General features: G+C 39.2%; 1 protein-coding gene across 8 annotated transcripts in view; it reads left to right on the top strand.

Annotated features, from left to right (window-relative positions):
• The first annotated feature begins 5,585 nt into the window (after positions 1-5,585).
• The window catches only part of fam131bb (family with sequence similarity 131 member Bb), a 97,348-nt gene continuing 84,113 nt past the window's right edge, over positions 5,586-18,820 (top strand). For 4 of the 8 annotated variants that reach the window (XM_039763736.1, XM_039763735.1, XM_039763733.1 and 1 more), the window contains exons 1-8: positions 5,587-5,898; positions 7,695-7,735; positions 8,537-8,572; positions 9,827-9,920; positions 10,383-10,592; positions 11,051-11,191; positions 12,187-12,389; positions 16,910-17,152. In XM_039763736.1, the coding sequence (XP_039619670.1) occupies positions 5,871-5,898; positions 7,695-7,735; positions 8,537-8,572; positions 9,827-9,920; positions 10,383-10,592; positions 11,051-11,191; positions 12,187-12,389; positions 16,910-17,152 (996 nt within the window). In that variant the 5' untranslated portion in view covers positions 5,587-5,870. Of the gene's footprint in view, positions 5,899-7,694; positions 7,736-8,536; positions 8,573-9,826; positions 9,921-10,382; positions 10,593-11,050; positions 11,192-12,186; positions 12,390-16,909; positions 17,153-18,820 lie in introns of all 8 variants that reach the window. The other 4 variants (XM_039763737.1, XM_039763732.1, XM_039763740.1 and 1 more) reach the window with 4 other exon arrangements.

Raw genomic sequence — 18,820 nt, forward strand, 5'->3', positions numbered from 1 at the left:
AGTCCCATTTAAATGTGTGTCTGGTCGAACTTGTATGTGTGTAAATCAGAGACCATATGTGCTTTGTTCTGACTGCATTGTGATGGTTCTGTATACGTGTGGTGAGTGTTTTTGATGTTTGTCCCAAGTATACAGCTGGGCATGGATCACATGGTATGCCGTAAACTACATTCCATGTCTCTGCTGCAGATTACTTGCTTATAGCATTAAAAAGGACTATACACAGAATTTTTGTAAAGTTGTGCTCTATTTTGATGCCTGATATGGACAGATTATGTGCAGTATCTTTGGTAACCTGTGATGTTAATGAAGTGTGTGCCAGGTGGTATGGGGTTGGAGTCGATTGCTTGTTGGGGTCCCTGGCATCTCCTATGTAAGCATTGTCTGATGAATGTCCATGGGTAGCCATTTGATGTGAACAGCAGGAAAAGAAAGTAACAAGGTTCATGAGTCCAGGAAAATAACTGGTTACTTGAGTGAGGTCTAGGTCCTATCCACACTAGTTCATTTTTGTTTAAAAACACTGAAATTTGTCTCCTTTTTTGTCTTTTGTTCACACTATCCCCGCATTTTAATCTGATGAAAATGAATACTTCTAAGAGTGCTCTCCAGATCTGGAGACCTATAAAAACATTGGCACAGCGTTTCAATGTGTACAGATGAAAGAGATTATTTCTGAAAACAGGGACTCCATCGCGCTCTGGTTGGTTTGTGCATATTAAGTGGCTCTTCTCTGATTGAATCCTCCCTATTGCAATGTTCGTGATTGGTCACTCTTCATGGAAGAAAAACATATTTTAACATAGCAAGCTTGTTGGTGCTTGTTGTGTTACTTACCTGTACAGTATGCAAATAATTTGCTTTTGGTGTGCTTTCTTAGAAGTAATGTTCATGCAACTACTCATAAGGTACATCAGATTTGCCAGTTGTATATGTGCTCACACTGCACAAGCTCATTCAGTTCAATTTGAAAATATATACAGTATCTACTACGGTGGACTGGCACCCTGCCCGGGGTTTGTTTCCTGCCTTGCACCCTGTGTTGGCTGGGATTGGCTCCAGTAGTTAGGATATAGTGGATTGGACACAGCATCTATGTGGTACACTCACTGCAGCCTCCATCCATCCATCCATTTTCCAACCCGCTGAATCCGAACACAGGGTCACGGGGGTCTGCTGGAGCAAATCCCAGCCAACACAGGGCACAAGGCAGGAACCAATCCCGGACAGGGTGCCAACCCACCGCTGGACACACCCACACACCAAGCACACACTAGGGCCAATTTAGAATCGCCAATCCACCTAACCTGCATGTCTTTGGACTGTGGGAGGAAACCCACGCAGACACGGGGAGAACATGCAAACTCCAAGCAGGGAGGACCCGGGAAGCGACCACGGGTCTCCTAACTGCGAGGCAGCAGCCCTACCACTGCGTCACCATGCCACCCTCACTGCAGCCTTTGCATAATAAATATTGGGTAGTGTGGTGAGCGGCAGGGGGCGGTACTGAGCTGAGACGCCTGGAAGGACAGGAAGAGGGACTAGTCCTCCTCCGGACCACAAGAGGGCAGCCGCCCTGGTTGGTATGGGGACCACGGGAACAGAGCATGGAAGCTAAGCTCTATAGGGGCCCGTGGTCACCGCCAGGGGGTGTCCAGATGCCTGAAAAGCCCTGGACGTCAGCACTTCTGTCACACCCGGAAGTGCTGGCAGAAGGATTACCAGGGACAACCTGAGTGCCTGGTGTGGCGGAAATGCCGGTGGAAGTTCATCAGGAGGCACCTGGAGCACATCCGGGTGAACATAGAAAGTGCCACCTCCCTCCATTTGGCAGCTGGAGTCGGTGGAAGTGGACAGAGCTTGGAGGAGAGGAGTGGAGGCAGTGAACAAAGGCACTGGAAGAGGCCTGGACTGAGGATGCTTGGTGCAGGGGCACTGGGCTGTGTGATACTTGTAAATATTGTAAATAAAGCGTGTGTGGTGATCTGAAACGATGTCTGCCTGTCTGTTTCCGGGCTGTTCCCCACAGTAGTTTGAATACGACATCAGAAAATCAGCTCATGAGATTGCTTACAGTACAAGACAGATGACTTAAATTTCTGACAGGACAGAAAATCTTCTGCTCAGGCAACAGCCCAATCCTAAGAGACAATTGGGCATCACAACCACTCTCATAATGCATGTGAAATGACAGCTGATTAAGCTGAAACTTGAACTCAGAAAATCGGTTGAAGACTGTAAGTCTGGCCTCAGATCATTCCAAAACCACACAGTGTATCCCCAGTTTAAGATGTTTACGCTTACACACACAGTGTAGGCAGAAGATTCACTCATATACATTTTGGGTCAATATAGCATGGATGAAAATACTTTCATAAACAATGTGAAAATGCTAGAGTGGATGACTGGTTTTGTTTGAAAATGCCATTATTAAATGAAAACATAGTTGTGTGCATGTAGCCCTAGTTTGGCCCCTAGTTTTGTGCTTTAAATTCCAGTTCTTGTGGATGAAAAATGAGTTTAGGGGTGATTAGGGTTTGCTCAAAGGCTTGGTATTAAGAGGAGGAGGACACCTCACTAGACAACAGGGAAAAATTGATCTGTATAGGAAGGCCCAGTTTTTTCTTGGTTTTTAACATTTTATTTTTTAGTTTGTGTTTGAATCATATGTCCCTTTGTGTGTTTTTCTTCAATTATGCCACAACATTTCATATCTAGAATATGTATCTTGGCAATTTTACATGTTGTAGTGATCTTTGAGGCTGCAGTCGCTTTATAGACAGTGTATATAGTTTTACATTTCCCAAAATGTTAAGGTAAACAGTGAATGTAAATTGACAATGTATGCATGAGTACGCTCTGTGATTCAATTTATCATTCTTATTTTCCTTCAAGTGAAGTTCTACATAACTCCTTATCAGGAAAAATGCTTGCAATAAAAGCATCATGAGAGGTGTTATTGGGAAACTGCAGCACTGCACTACATAAAGTGTAGCAGAAAGCAAAAACCTTTGCTAGAGTGTTAAGAAAGACAGGTTCACTTCAAAATAGGCATAGTGAAAAAGTAAAACATTTTTGTATTAGCAAGTCTGTTATAAAAAGAAAGAACCAGCAAATAGTCATATACAAAAAAGAAAAAAAACAAGCAACATTTTCAAAAAGTACAAAGAAGAAGCAGAATCCAACAACAGAGAAAATCAGATCAAAGTTCCACATAAACACAATGAACACCAAGGCACAAGGAGAGCTCAACGTGCTGGCTGTTGCAATGACACAAAGTACACAATGCCAGAGCATCACCACAATTTCATCACCCCTTTTTCATTACCCCTACCATTCTCATCATATGACTTCTGCATTTTAAGTGTTGCAGAACAACACACAATGGTAAGTGAGACCAGAGCAAACTGCAAACAGTGGAAGGGCTGGGGATGAATTCCTTGCCAATTCCTGACACAATAGGCATATGGAAGAAGCAGACACTTGATTGGATAAAATATCAATAGTAAGCTTGTAAAATGGATGAGAGGATATCAATTCAAACGATTTCCAAACAATTTGGTACCAGAACAAGTTGGTCAAGTGATGAACACTCACCAATTGCTATGCATTCTTTCCTCTGTGATATTTTTCTAGTTTTCTACATATAGATGTGACATTATTCTGTGAGAATGGGGCTCAGTCCACTGACAAATGATTCTCTACCTGTTTGTTTGATGAACTTTAAACAGACTCTTAGTTATTGAAAACACTTTTGAAACCTTTTATTCAGAACCATTATACTGGATAGATGTGTCCTTAAATCTGAATCCTTTTCATTTTGGAGTAACTGTGTTTCCTTTTGGTAGAGCATTGAACTTAACCTGAAGGTCCCTGGATGTCCCTAGAATGAAGTTGGAGGGACAGACAACATGATGAAGAAAGACCAAAAGGGAGAGATATATTACAGTTGAACCTGGACAGGGTCAAGGTTTACTATTCCAGGCATGAACTATGTCAGTTCTGACAGGACCTCAGACCTCCTTTTATTTGGATCTTTAAAGCTCACTGAAGCTGGGGCTATGCCACCTTGGAGTCTGTCCTAGACATACAGCTGCTACTCCCATGAGCCTGCTTCTGTCACTTCAGCGCATCTAATTTTGCCTTCAGCCTTGCTCCCTTGATGTCATAAGTCCACACGGTAGCCTGCAGCCACACCAGATTGCAGTCTATTCTTGTCATGGCTCATTAGCCTGCAGCCACACTCTTTTGGAATCTAGTCTTGTCAGCTATCAGAGGCCTGCAGTCGCTCACACTCTTCTCCCTACTGTATATTTCATTCCCTGTGCCTGCCGAATCTCCTGCCCCCGCACACCCCACCCTCCCCCTTATCTGTCTGTCAACCATTGCTCATGGTCCCAGCCCTTCCCTTTTCTCCTCCCCTCTCTTCACTACTCTGTCTCTCTCCCAGCCTCTCCTTCTCTGTCTTCAGAATGCTAATTTTTGCATCATAGCATCAGAGGTCATTTTCATTGCGGTGGAAGACCCCTTTTAAGACAGAGCTGTAAATTCCTCTGTCCTGCCCTCTGTCAATTTCTTTGTCTTCTGCTTAAAAAGTCACAACAGAAGAGAAACAGAAAAGTGAAGGATAGAAAGAAAGAAAGAAAGAAAGGAAGAAAGAAAGAACCTACTCGAGTAGATGCTGCAGTGCAAGGGGAAAACTGGGCAGCTAATACCGTGTCTCACGCAATGAGAATGAATGGTGATGGAGGGAATGATACACAGTGAGAGGCAGGTGCACCATTACAGCATCCTCTGGACATCTGAGAGTAAAGGGAGAGCAAGCGAGAGAGAGAGAGCGTGTATTGACAGGGGGGTGGCGGGACACATGCGTCGTAAACAGAATAGTGTGTCATTTTTGTGCCCTGAAGGGGAGAGAAGGAGCATGTCGACAAGGAAGCACTGCTGGGGCACTGCGTCTGACCCTCTGAGGGAGACAGACAAGCCAGGAGAGGGACCGAAAGGGAAAGCCTAATTGATTCTCTGTATTGTCATTAGGGAAAAATATGTGTGCGTGCTGGGCCTGATCATTTCTTGGCTTTCATCTTTATGCCTCCATCAGCAAGCGTGGGCCATCCTTACTTCATTCCTAAGAGAGAGAGCTAGAGAGAGAGAGGGAGGGCGGGAGGGAGGGAGGGAGGTAGACACAAGCAAGCTGCTGTCGCTTTTTCCTGTATTCTAAAGAACTGCAGATGGAAAGAGAATGAGAGAGAGAGAGGGAGAGAGAGAGAGAGATGCAGAGAGAGAGAGAGAGACTGTAGAATCTGGTTGCTTTCAATGATGTGAAGAATTGCAGAGGCAAAGGAGAGTGGATTGAGCAAGAGAGTGTGAAAGACAAAGACAGGAAAAGAAAGAACACTCACTGTTGTGTACCCATCTGTTTAAAGAAAATACAGAGCAGGAAAAAAACACGGGGGGAGAGAGAGAGTGAGAAAATTGACTGTTGGTACATGCCGAAGATTTGTAGAGGGAGGGAGGGAAAGAGGGGGATGAGTGGGTGAGAGAGAGAGAGAGAATGCACCTTTTAGATAGATAGATAGATAGATAGATAGATAGATAGATAGATAGATAGATAGATAGATAGATAGATAGATAGATAGATAGATAGATAGATAGATAGATGTCTTCAAAAAAAAGGAGGAGGAGTGCAGAAGAAGGAAATAAGGAGTAGGAGGCATGCATGCATGCGTGTGCGTGTGTGGACGGAATTATACTTCTCTTCACTGTGCTTCCCTTATCCCACTTGGAATACAATGCCTGTCCCAGGATTAGAAATATCTGACCATCGGACATCACCTCCCTGTTGAGAGCACACAGAGCTTGTTCCAGCAATGGGCTGTATAGGGTCCCGGACGATCAGTAAGTATCTATCTATCTATCTATCTATCTATCTATCTATCTATCTATCTATCTATCTATCTATCTATCTATCTGTCTGTCTAGTTTGTCAGTTTGTCTATCTGTCTTTGTTTTGTGTTAGTTTCATTAGAGTCGGTCACAGGATGGATGCCCGTAAATATTTTGATTTACTGGTTATGCAGACACAGAGTGAGCGCAAGCAAGGCAGGAGGAGGAGGAGGAGGAGGAGAAAGAGGATGTGGAAAATACAGCAGAAGGCAAGAAAAAGGGCAGAGTAAAGAGCAACAGAGTGGGGAAAAGCATGGCAGTAAGGGAATTGAGGGCTTGAAGGATATAATAGATAGGGGAATAAGAAAGAAAAGGATAAGTGGGCGGAGAGAAGGAGACAGAGGCAAAGGAAGGAGAGATATCATAGCAGAAAAAAGAGGGGGGTGAAGTAATGTGAGTGGATGGCATGCAGAGAATATCAAATAGATAGATAGATAGATAGATAGATAGATAGATAGATAGATAGATAGATAGATAGATAGATAGATAGATAGATAGATAGATAGATAGATAGATAGATAGATAGATAGATAGACCTGTACACTTGTGCCCCTCTGACCAAAGTGTGGGTCTGCTGGTCTGAATCTGATGGTCAATGTGGAGATATTAACTAGTTTTAGAATGTCCCCCAGATACCTGAAGAGGCAGGTTCAGTGGAGTGTTTGAAAAATGTATAAGAATTAGTGAGGTGGCAGTAGTGTAATACCATCAGGCTTGGTGTCAAGAGGTGACATGACCAGATTGACTGGTATTAGAAGGGTAACTTTGAACTACAATGGGGATTTGAGTGTCTTGCTGGGTAAAGCAAAGTCTAAAATAATCACATATTATGAGTTCTTAACTACTGATACACAATTTAATTTTCAAACACATAATTAATTTTTGTCTCTCCCAAAAGCTACCTTTAACTTCCCTAATGTATTATAATAGTTGAAACCTGCATGTTAATTCTTGTAATTTCTCTTAAGCTGAAGAGGCTTTTGCTTGGGAGGTTCCTCAGGGATTAGTTAGCAAGGCCAGGACTAAAAAGAACTTGATTTTCTCAAAATCTAAAAAAAGAGTGTGCATATTTCAGATCCTACAAGTGTCACTACAGACTCCTGTTAATTGTTTTGGATATAGAGCACTATATATAAGTAAGGGAGTCTCTCTAATTGTCTCTAAGCTATTATCTTTTTAATTATAAGACTAGCATGTAACCTTTTATTTGTGGATTTAGCTAACTGGTTATGTGTTGTCCATATTTATATTTGACTGGCCTACACAATTTACTTTTCTACTAGCAATGTTTGCTTCTTTTTTAATGTATGCATATACTGCTTTATTATTATTCAATTATTATATTAAATGTTGTTTTGTAAGGCTACTTGAGTTGCAATTACGTTTACAGTGACAGGAGAAAATAAAATGCAAGTGCTTTTTTGCTGCTGAATTAGGCTCTGGCCCATGCTCATAATAACAAAGTGAATACAATGAAGGAAGTTGATTCAGCATACATTTCATCATAATATTTAAGATTTTTTTTTTCTCTATTTATAAGGCTTAACTTGCTTCGGCAGTTTTTACTATCTATCTATCTATCTATCTATCTATCTATCTATCTATCTATCTATCTATCTATCTATCTATCTATCTATCTATCTATCTATCTATCTATCTATCTATCTATCTATCTATCTATCTCAAGTTTTAGGGTGCTGCCTTTGCAACTTTGTCTCTGTTTTTCTTTTCTTTTCTTTTTACTGCAGCTGCAGAGGCGGTCCCTGTTGGAAGGCGAGATGGCGAACAGGTGGACAGCACCATTTATTACATGGCAGTAGCATACAGTACATAGAGCAACCAGCGAGGTAGAAACTGAGTAACCGTGAGAAGGGAGTTTCAGGGAATCCCTTGACCTGCCCTGCACCATCTCCAAGCACTCTTTATATTGTGTGTGAAAACAGCCTGGCTTATGAGGCTCTAGCATGGTGTATAAGAATCCAAAGTGCAGTATCCTAGTGTAAGGCCTACTGTGAGAAGCCTACTCTATCATCTAAGGAAATGTAAATACCTAAAGGAAAGTTGATTTATTATGTTTTAACACACATGTGCTTTGGACTCTTCCAAGAGTGTGGCAGTCAGATTATGGGATATAGTCACCATCAGCCTGATTATATTATTATGCATTGCTTATCGCAGTATTTTAGGATACATTTGGGGGTGAGATACTGTCAGTCACCTCTGCAAGGGACAAAGTGAGATATATGAATGAAACAGTGCTAAGAGAGGACTCAAAGAATCATAGTGCTTGTCATTCTGATATGCATTCAATTTTTTGTGTTGGTTTTACACAATGCCACGATGTGAATTTTTCAGCAAATTAATGATTATGATTTAATATTAATGTTCATTACACAGATTTTAGGCTAATACATAAAACAAAGGCGGTGTGTCTGAAGTAAAGGCTTGTTACTTAAACATACACTTATATATTTTCTAAAATTCATAACATTGCCTCTCTGCCCCACTAGGTTATCATTTAAAAATGACACCTTGAAACTATGTAAAGTACGATATGAGTTAACCCAATTTTCACTTTTTCCTTTCTCAGCAAGGACGGACAGAGCTCTCTTGGGATGGCATTAATGTAAGTAAGAGAAAGAAAGAAAGAAAGAAAGAAAGAAAGAAAGAAAGAAAGAAAGAAAGAAAGAAAGAAAAGAAAGAAAGAAAGAAAGAAAGACTGACTTTTGGTTCTTTCTATCATTTTATCCCAACATATTTTAAAAACATATAGCAAGTGTATCTCTACTACCATCTAGTGGTAATGTAGTGAAAGCGATTATTATGTATACCTTATAATACAGCTGTTTCTCATTTGTATGAAGGGTAAAAATGGCTACTTGGGCAGTTTTGTGCATGTTTATAGTCTAATTCATAAGTGAAAACTGAGAAGTTTGCCTTTCATGCATTGAATATTTGGTAGATCATTGGTAATTGTTTAGACTGCTAAAAGAATGGATGGGCATAGAATTAGCATACTTAAAGAAAGAGCTTGAGATCTAAGTATTCATTAAAGAAACCAGTGAAACATTTGAATTTAACTGGAACACAATGAGGCCTGTTCTTTAAAAGTATGTCCTTATTTACTCTAAAAGAGTGGGTTTGTAAAATATTATTTATTACTTTCAGGAACTGGTCTGATTAACTGAGAAAAATATGTAAATACAAATTAATTCCTGTGCAAAAATAATTGCTTTATCATCTTCTAAACTAGTTTCACTTTGCATCACACTTTCCAAACCATGAGCAAATGAAACAACTGGTTAAGCAGTCTGAAGGGCCCCATTTCACATTAAGGTCATGTTTGTGGGGTATTACATAGAAATGATTTTAAATAACTTTATTTTGTAATGAGCTGAATTTCTACAAGCAGAGAAAATTCAACATTGGTAAAGCCATTCCTTCATAATCAAATTAGACTGGATTTCATAGTGAAAATGTTAAATTTAAAGAACTACACCGTGGGTTCAAAACTTTCAGGCAGAACTATATATTCCTGAACTATTTTTTTCCAACTACTTGAATTATTTGAACTTAAGTTTCAAGCTTGTAGTTTGAGCTTTACCTAAATAATCTAAATCACCATCAGTCAACATTAGTCACACTGATTGTGTGTTTGCCATTTTACAGTTTCCCAACAATGTCATAATCATTTCTCAATTTCCCTTTAAATAAAGCTAATGTCAATCCACCTGCTTTCCAGCAGAACCTTTCCCCACACAGGCCCTCATCTGATTTCATTCATAGTCAACACGTTACTTATATTCAGCTTTGATGAACTTGTTTTACTTGTACCTGAATATATGTACAGAGATGTAAGTGATTTTTCCATGCCCTGCAGATCTCCATGGAGGACACAACATCCATCCTGCCCAGGCTGAAGAGAAACTCTAATGCTTACGGGATTGGTGCATTGGCCAAGTCTTCATTATCAGGTGAGAGGTGACCTGTGACAGAAAGAAAGAAAGAAAGAAAGAAAGAAAGAAAGAAAGAAAGAAAGAAAGAAAGAAAGAAAGAAAGAAAGAAAGACTGTTTAATTGCTTTTGTGCTTCTTTTCTTCTCTTTCCTGTTCTCTGTCTTTTCTTTCATTATTACGTCTTCTGCCTTTTAATTTGAACTTCCTTTCCCTTATGCTTTCCCTGTATCATACTTTGTTAAACTTATTATATTCCTTTTGTTTTCACTGCTTAATTTGCTTATTCTTTCCTGCCCTCCACCCACTCACTTCCTTTAATTTTCCTCTCTTCCTCCTGCTACTTCTTCAACCTATGCATGCCTTTCACTCCCCTATAATTTTGTTTGCTGCTTTCCTGTTTTTCCTTGTCACTGTCATGTCTCCCGCTCTCACTTGCCCCTTCATCAACTCATTGCTTCATTTTCTGTTCTCCCTCTTTAAGTAGGTGTCTCTCGCAGCGTAAAAGACCATATCACAAAGCCCACTGCCATGGCTCAAGGTCGGGTAGCCCATATGATTGAATGGCAGAGCTGGGGCAAGCCGTCAGCAGGACCTGCTGGGCGTTCAACAAATCGGGAGCGTGACCGGAGACTTGAGAATGACGCTTATTCAGATTTGAGCGATGGTGAAAAGGAAGCACGCTTTGCAGCAGGTGAATAAAAAAAGGGATTAAGAAGTATGAACTGAGTGTTCATCTCACAGATGAGGAGATTGCAAGTGAAGCAGAGAATAATGTGCTGTAATAACCTGAAAAGTAGAGGCAAGAATGGGGAGCAGTGAGCAGGCCGATTTCTATCCTTCCTTCCCATCCTTTCTCCTTAGTAACAACTGCACATGCCAAAAAGAGAGCCGTCATAGCTCCTTAAGCATGTCTCATGCCATTACATCCTCTCTGAAAACAGCAATTATAGATTGTCCATAAAACATTTATTCTCAATAACACTGTGCATTATATATCTGACTATGTGTGGCAATAAGTAGCAGGCAGACTGTACACAACTAAAACCCTCAATATGTTCAGATTACCTACTTTTGTGTTAATGATGTCTCGTTCTTCTTATCTCCATTTTGTCTTCTCTTCCATTACGATTGTTCTTTTCTTTGAAACAGGCGTAATGCAGCAGTTTGCCATTTCAGAGGCGACACTCTTAGCATGGACTTCAATGGATGGCGAGAGCATGAGTGCTGGTTCAAACCAGGGAAGTGTGGCACACTTGAGTGAAGTCAACCAAGAGTCAGTTACAAGTCGAGGTGCATTTATTTCTTCTTTATGCGTCTCTGGAGCCTTCTTGCAATTGGTTACCTCTCTAGTACTCATTCTGTTACATCCAAATAGTAGTGACAGTTCTCCAGAATTAAATGGTAGGTAATGTGTGAAGCTCACTATGCAGCAAGGAACTTGGACTGAATTTTCTTTAGCTTCCAAGTTAAGTAGTTTTTAGCAAAACATGTAAAAATTATAATTAAAAGGGTGGTGTTCAGGCATTAAAATAATATTTCTATTGTTCCTGAGGTGGTGAATGTACAGTATTACTATTTGTAGTTTTTATTTTTATGCCTTCACTTTACTTGCACTTCTTTTTCCGGAATAATTCTCAATGTCTTCACAATTACAATTTAATTATTTAAATTTGTCCAATAATTACATACACAGCTACAGTATTTATGTGTTCAATAGTTAATGCAGTTCAATTGGTTGGCTTGCTAAAAATCACCACCCCTCAAGCTATAATATCCATCTATCCATCATCCAACCCGCTATATCCAAACTACAGGGTCACGGGGGTCTGCTGGAGTGAATCCCAGCCAACACAGGGCACAAGGCAGGAAACAAACCCTGGGCAGGGTGCCAGCTCACCGCAGGGTGCGCACACATACACACACACACACACCAGGGACAATTTAGAATCGCCAATACACCTAACCTGCATGTCTTTGGACTGTGAGAGGAAACCGGAGCAACTTGACGAAACCCACGCAGACATGGGGAAAACATGCAAACTCCATGCAGGGAGGACCCTGGAAGCAAACCCAGGTCTCCTTACTGCAAGGCAGCAGCGCTACCCACTGTGCCACTGTGCCGCCACAGCTATAATATCATCTTTTTAATATTATTTAATATTTGATTTTGCACAGCCACAAGAAATGTAGATGTATTAGGTACCCATGCAATTAATTATGCAATTAAGTAATCTCAATGGATTGTTCAGACTGTTCATTGTTATTGTTATATCACTTTCTTACAGATCAAATCTTGCATCATTCTGTAGATGGCTGGCCTCATACTTATGTTTCGCAGGGGATGTACTGTCTCAGCTCTTCAGATGCCTGGGAACCCATGAGTAATGAACCATCTGGCGTGGCTTCTCCAGCAACGGGCTCCTATGTGGTTGGGGGTGTGCCTTCACAAGGTTATGATGATGGTGCTGTTTACCTTGCACAGCAGCAGGTAACCGCTAGTCATGGCTATCATTCATTACAGTAATAGAATGTTTAAATCATTTTTATAATATTTTTAAATGCACTTGTAAACTAGTAAGAAAGAAATCGCCGATAACTCTGCTCAAGAAGAGCAGTATCTCTGTCACTCTGTTTCTCATTTCCTATTGTTGTTTTTTTTTTTATTACTTGTGTATGCCTGGCTGAGTATCTCAACTCCAAACTCCATAAAAATCTCTTTTGCAACCAGTGGCACCTTTCAGCAATTTCTTAGTCTTCAATACATCTGATTTTCCAAACATTGCATTCAGTAACTCTTAAGGAAAAGATAAACTTGAGCATATTTACTTGTGTTTTCTGGCTTGGCCACTTTTAAAATGTTCTGTAACCAGTCTCTGTACACTGTTCTGTCTTTTTTAATATATTGCTGATAATTTATGCATTTTCAGCTGCCCTTGTCAGAGGCAATTCAGCCCTCTAGAACTCACATGTACCCCATCATGCAGAACAGAGAAACTGAACTTTGGTAGCAAGTAATTCAGAACCCAACTCAAGTGTATTAGCCATTAATAGTGTAAATGACTATAAGCTAAGCTATAAATGTTAATATAAATCTTTGTATTAAAAGCTATAAACATTAGCTTCTTTGTAGTAAATCTGACATCCTTAAAAACTATCATTTCAAACATTTAGAGCAGTTGTATACATTTTTTGAAACATATTGCCTAAAGGACCTTAAGGTACTGTCTGGTTTAAGGTGGTGTCAACAGAAGTGCCAACTGATTGTTGTACCTCTACTGCTCTTTACAAAAAAATCTGGTGTCCTATTACTATTTAATTAAGTTTCTTTTTGCTCTACTGTATTTGAATAAGGGAAAAATATTAACCTTAACAAAATGTTTTCCAGAACAAGAACTTAACCTTATTTGTCCTATGAAACTTTTAAAAGTACTAGTAGACAAAATCAGAAATCAAAATGAGACCCTGTTCATAATTTAGTGTGTGTTTGAGGTTTAAGTAAATCCCATATTCACTGTTAACATGTACAATATAAATACTTTCTGCAAAAACACCACCAAGTTATTATTCCACTGGCACCACATTTAAAGTAACTTGCAGCTTTATTTTTAATAGTAATGCCCTATTCAGCTGCAAAACACTTTATTAGGAATACCTCAAAGCTATTTTAGCACAAGATTAGGGACATGCCTACTAGCTGTTTTATCAGAATGACTGATTTGTTTATTATATACAATATATGAAATAAATTTACAATTATGAAATACATCAAAGTACTCTTATTTTTGAAGAAACCATTTAATCAGAACATAAAAGCACTACAAGTTCACATGGTGCCTTGTTATAGGCATCCATGCTGCAAAGACGTGACATAATCTGAAGGACTGCTGTCTTGATTTACAGATAACTTTAAAAAAGGCTGCATGACAGTTCAGAAACCAAGAGTTTTTGTTTGTTTGTTTTTAGCAATGAGCTGGAAAAGAAACATAAATGTGATGGGGCTACATTGACTACATTATTTATTAAGTGGTTATAATATCAGAAATTTGCAAGAAATAATATATTGAAATGAGAATATTCCAGGGAAGTATTAGAAATTAAAAATGTCAGGGAAACTGTTGCCTGTTTCAGTAAAAATAACACACCAGATGGATTTGAAGGGCAACTGCCTGATGAACCGAGAAAATTACCATTAAATGGGCTAACAGCAGGGCTGTACTTGGGTGATATGCTGGCATTTGAGCCTAAACATGCTATGATAAATATAATGAAGCATTTATCAGACATTTACCTAACAAAAGTATTGTTATTATTTGCCTTAAATAAAATTTGCCACTCAATTTAATAATAATGCATTCATTCTGTGCTAACTGCAGTGGGTTGGTGCCCTGCCTGGGGTTTGTTTCCTGCCTTGTGCCCTGTGTTGGCTGGGATTGGCTCCAGCAGACCCCCATGACCCTGTAATTAGGATATAGCGGGTTGGATAATGGATGGATGGATGGATTCTGTGCTAAATGTTCACAAACATATTTTCTCCTGTATGTAGACAAGAAAACCAAAGATAACAGCTCAGTTCAGTTACCTCTTATGAAGGAATAGTCCCAGTCATAGCTGTTTGCAGGCAGCACATTGCCAGTTTAATATAGTGTTATTATAAATCACGTCTTATTATTTTTATGTTTCTGTTTTCATATATACTGGTGCACCATCCATTGTTGGTTGTCTCCTTGTGCCAATAGCTGACAGGATAGCTCCCTGTAGTCCCAAATTGGATAAATGAGATACAAATGGATAGGGAAATTGATTTTCACAGATGGATTGTTCTCTGAACTTTTTACACATAATGTTGGCACACAGCAAAACACATGCATGCAAAGTGTCCTTTTTGGAATGGCATCTAAATAAGATCAATGTGTTCAAACAGAAAGCACAATAATTTAGCCAAATGCCAAACAGATACAAATCTGATTTTCATTCTGTGATTTTTGACATTTTATTGTGCACTCCTAACCTTCCATTTTGTTTTGTTCTTTTTGTTTTTGGCATTGCCAATTATATAAATATCAGACTGCATCCACTGTCTCAACCACTTAAAAATAAAACACCCGATACTTTAAAGTGTTGTTTATTTTAAAGTTCTTAACAGACAAATGCTTTGAAATATGACAACACTAATAATAATACAAATGAAAATAAATGGAATTCTTGTGGCATTTGTTTTACCCTGCTTATTCCATTAGATTTGATTTAAGACCATCATGCAGATTTATTTTCAACTACAAAAGAAAACAATGTTTATATTCTGTTTCATCAAATTTCTATTTTAGCACATGTTGTAAGAAGCATTGTCGCATAGGTCAATTGGCTTTTCTTTTGCATAGCTCCTTTCTTTTGAAACATTACCCCAGCACACTTCATTAAAGATCTTTATGATACTACATAAGAATGGCATGGTGGGACAGTAAGAGCACTGCTGTCTCACATTAAGGAGACCAGGGTCCACATCCTGGGTCCTTCCTTTGTAGAATTTGAAAGTTCCCTCCGTGTCTGTGTGGATTTCCTCCCACTGTCCAACATGCAGGTTAGGTAAATTGGTGATGTTAAATTGGCCCTAGTGTGTGGTTGGTTTGTGTTTGTCCTGCGATAAACTGGTGCTCTAGCTAGGAAATTGTCCTTATTTGCAGCCCTCCAAACAATCCTGGTCTTGAATAAACCGATTACATTTACTTATTTAGCTGACACCTTTATCCAAAGCAACTACACCAGTTGAGATACCATTGGTTCTGTTTCTTTTCTTTTGCCTATTGGAGCACAGGCGGGTGAAGTGACTTGCTCAGGTTTCACACTGTGTCAGTGGCAGGACCTGAACCCACAACCTCAGGGCTTGATGTTCAAAGCCTTATCCACTGCGCCACTCTGCCTAGGTTAGAAAATGACATGACAAATATTAACTATGTGTTTATATACACAAAATATGATGATGCCAATAGGTCAATGCATTGTGTGGGAATTAAGAGGAAAAGATAGATCTAAAAAATTGACTGTCACAGATAAAGGCTACGTCTAAAAATCAATAGTGTAGAGGTGAGTACTCTGTTACTGTTTGTGTTGTTAGTAGATACCTAAACATTGTAACATAATCAGCAATCAATGAAAAATAAAAGAAATCTTAAGGAATAAACATATTGTGATGATATAAAAACAGAATTGTTGAATCTAAAAACAAATCTTATTTCAATAATTAAAAATGTGTGTATATATAAATATATATATGTGTGTGTGTGTGTGTGTGTATGCGTGTGTGGGTGTGTGTGCCTGTGTGTGTACAATTTTTTCTTCTTAATAAAATACCAAATTTGCAATCAAGAAACATGGGCTTGTATAGCGAATTAAGTAACCTCTTTGGGTTTTTTTCTAAAAGAAGTTTCAGGAGTTATTAATTCTGTCCATCCATCCATTATCTAACCCGCTGAATCCGAATACAGGGTCACATGGGGTCTGCTGGAGCCAATCCCAGCCAACACAGGGCACAAGGCAGGAACCAATCCTGGGCAGGGTGCCAACCCACCGCAGGACACACACAATCACACCCACACACCAGGGCCAATTTAGAATCGCCAATCCACCTAACCAGCATGTCTTTGGATTGTGGGAGGAAACCAGAGCGCCCGGAGGAAACCCACGCAGACACGGGGAGAACACGCAAACTCCACGCAGGGAGGACCCAGGAAGCGAACCCGGGTCTCCTAACTGCGAGGCAGCAGCGCTACCACTGCGCCACCGTGCCGCCCTTATTAATTATGTTCAAAGTTTAATTTTTTTAATTATGCACATCTTGATAATTAATTTTTTGACCAACCTGAGTGTGTAGCTCACTGCCTCATGGCTCATGGTCTGGAGTGGTGTCTTGTTGGCTCTCATTTCCTTTGTTCATATTGTCTTTATGAAAATGTATGAACAGTTTTAATGTTTTGAAATTTATGAAGTCATGTGCTATTCTGCTCTTTATAGGCATTTGAAACCCGGGTGAGCCTAAGTCATTCTGCACAGCAGACACCCAACAGCACCATCCACAGTCAACAGACTCCACTTACTCACACGCAGCTGGTTGACCTGTGGGGAGCGGCACCGGGAGGTGTTTACTATGCAGAAGTTGGTGGTTATGTGGGAGTATCAGCAGAAGAAGGAATTGCATCAGTAGGAGAAGGACTCACAGTGGACAGTGCCCCTCTACTAGAGAAGCAAGAGCTGCAGGTAATGAGTTATAAGATATTCTCATAGCACTTAAGAATGCACTACTTGAAGATGACTGTTTTTAGCAAAAACATCTCAAGGACTATGAAGCAGAACTATTTTATTTTATTTCATTTTTAAACTGAAATAGTACTTTCCAAAAAATTTGCAGCATTTACCGAAACATAATATAGTATCATGGTTAGTGCTGTTGCCTATCTTCTTGATGTGATCACCATCTACTAGTTATTTTTAAAGTGTGATGTGTTCCTGTGCAAGCCATCACAGTATTAATGCAATACGATTCATGAATTTCTGAAGTCCTGCATCTGTACTCTAGATGCTGATAATTATTCTAGTGGTATCTAAGCTGTATAAGACCTACCAGGTACTTTCTGAGGCCAGTCATGCTTGTGAGACCACTTGTGCATGTTAACAAATGTGTTTGATACGAATCATGGGAAAAAAAAAATTCCATCATGCCTTGTTTTGAACAAATTTATTCATGCGAAACACTGAAGAAAGAGTGAGAGGGAGAGAGAAGCTGACAAGGCAAACAATGTTGGAAGGTTGTCAGTATATTCCAAATTTTCCAGGGATTCAGAATCAATATATACTTTACTTTTTACAGGGATAAAGATGCTTACTTTATTTCATATGAGATTTTTGAGCAAAGCAAACAACTACAATAATGAACTGAAAGCAATATTTCAAGGACCTACAGATCATAAATTAATATAATGTATTCAAGATTTTTGCATAGCATATAGAGGTGTGCATGTGTGTGTGTGTATTTGTTGCTATAACATTATTTTCATTATTCTGGGGAGACATGAAAGTAAGAATTTCAATGTACTGTGTATACTATGTACTAGCTACACTTGAACTTGAATATGAAAAAAATGTTCAACCAACTATTTGGGTTGAACTATCTGTTTTTTGGTAGAAATATTTTTTGGTCTTATTGAATTGTCAAATAACAAGGGAGGCATCTTATAGATATGTGTTAATCAAGAAAATGGAATAATAATAATTCTTCCCAGCCTCATTTATCATCCTCCTTTTTGGATAATTAAACTGTGGTGACCAGTAGTAGGAATCTGAGATGTTCAGGTCATCTTCCTTAGGAATAGAAATAAGTAAACTGTGAGTGACATGTGGCTCTGTCTTTTAATGGCATCATCCCCAGCTGCATCCAATTAAGAGCTAATCAGTCCAGCACAATAATTACATGATTAAATACATATACATAAACAAAGCAATAGGCTCAAAAGCAAATGCTCATGCAAGGATTTGAAAACATAAACTATGCATTGGAATCTTCCATAAAATATCTAAATATTAACAGAATTTTCACAGAACTCCGTTATACTGGCAGAATGAGATTACACAAAATTATTACCATATTGTTATGGACAGCTTTCAATACTTGTTGACTTATAAAAGAAAAAGCTATTTTAAGGATGGAGAATTTTAAGCACAGGCCATTTAGTAACATTGCACACATAATTTAAAACCTTAAGATAGCTCTGACAAAATGTTCAGGCAGACCTTTATCCGATTTTATTCATTCATCCATTTTCTGTGCCCTCAGTCCACCAATGGACACAACCATCCCTGCTCACATTGGGCAAATATGCAGATCTTCAGGAAGAGTGACTAGAGGAAAACAATGTTCAGACTTCACAT

This window comes from Polypterus senegalus, chromosome 9 (assembly GCF_016835505.1).
Source record: "Polypterus senegalus isolate Bchr_013 chromosome 9, ASM1683550v1, whole genome shotgun sequence".
Classification (NCBI taxonomy): domain Eukaryota; kingdom Metazoa; phylum Chordata; class Cladistia; order Polypteriformes; family Polypteridae; genus Polypterus; species Polypterus senegalus.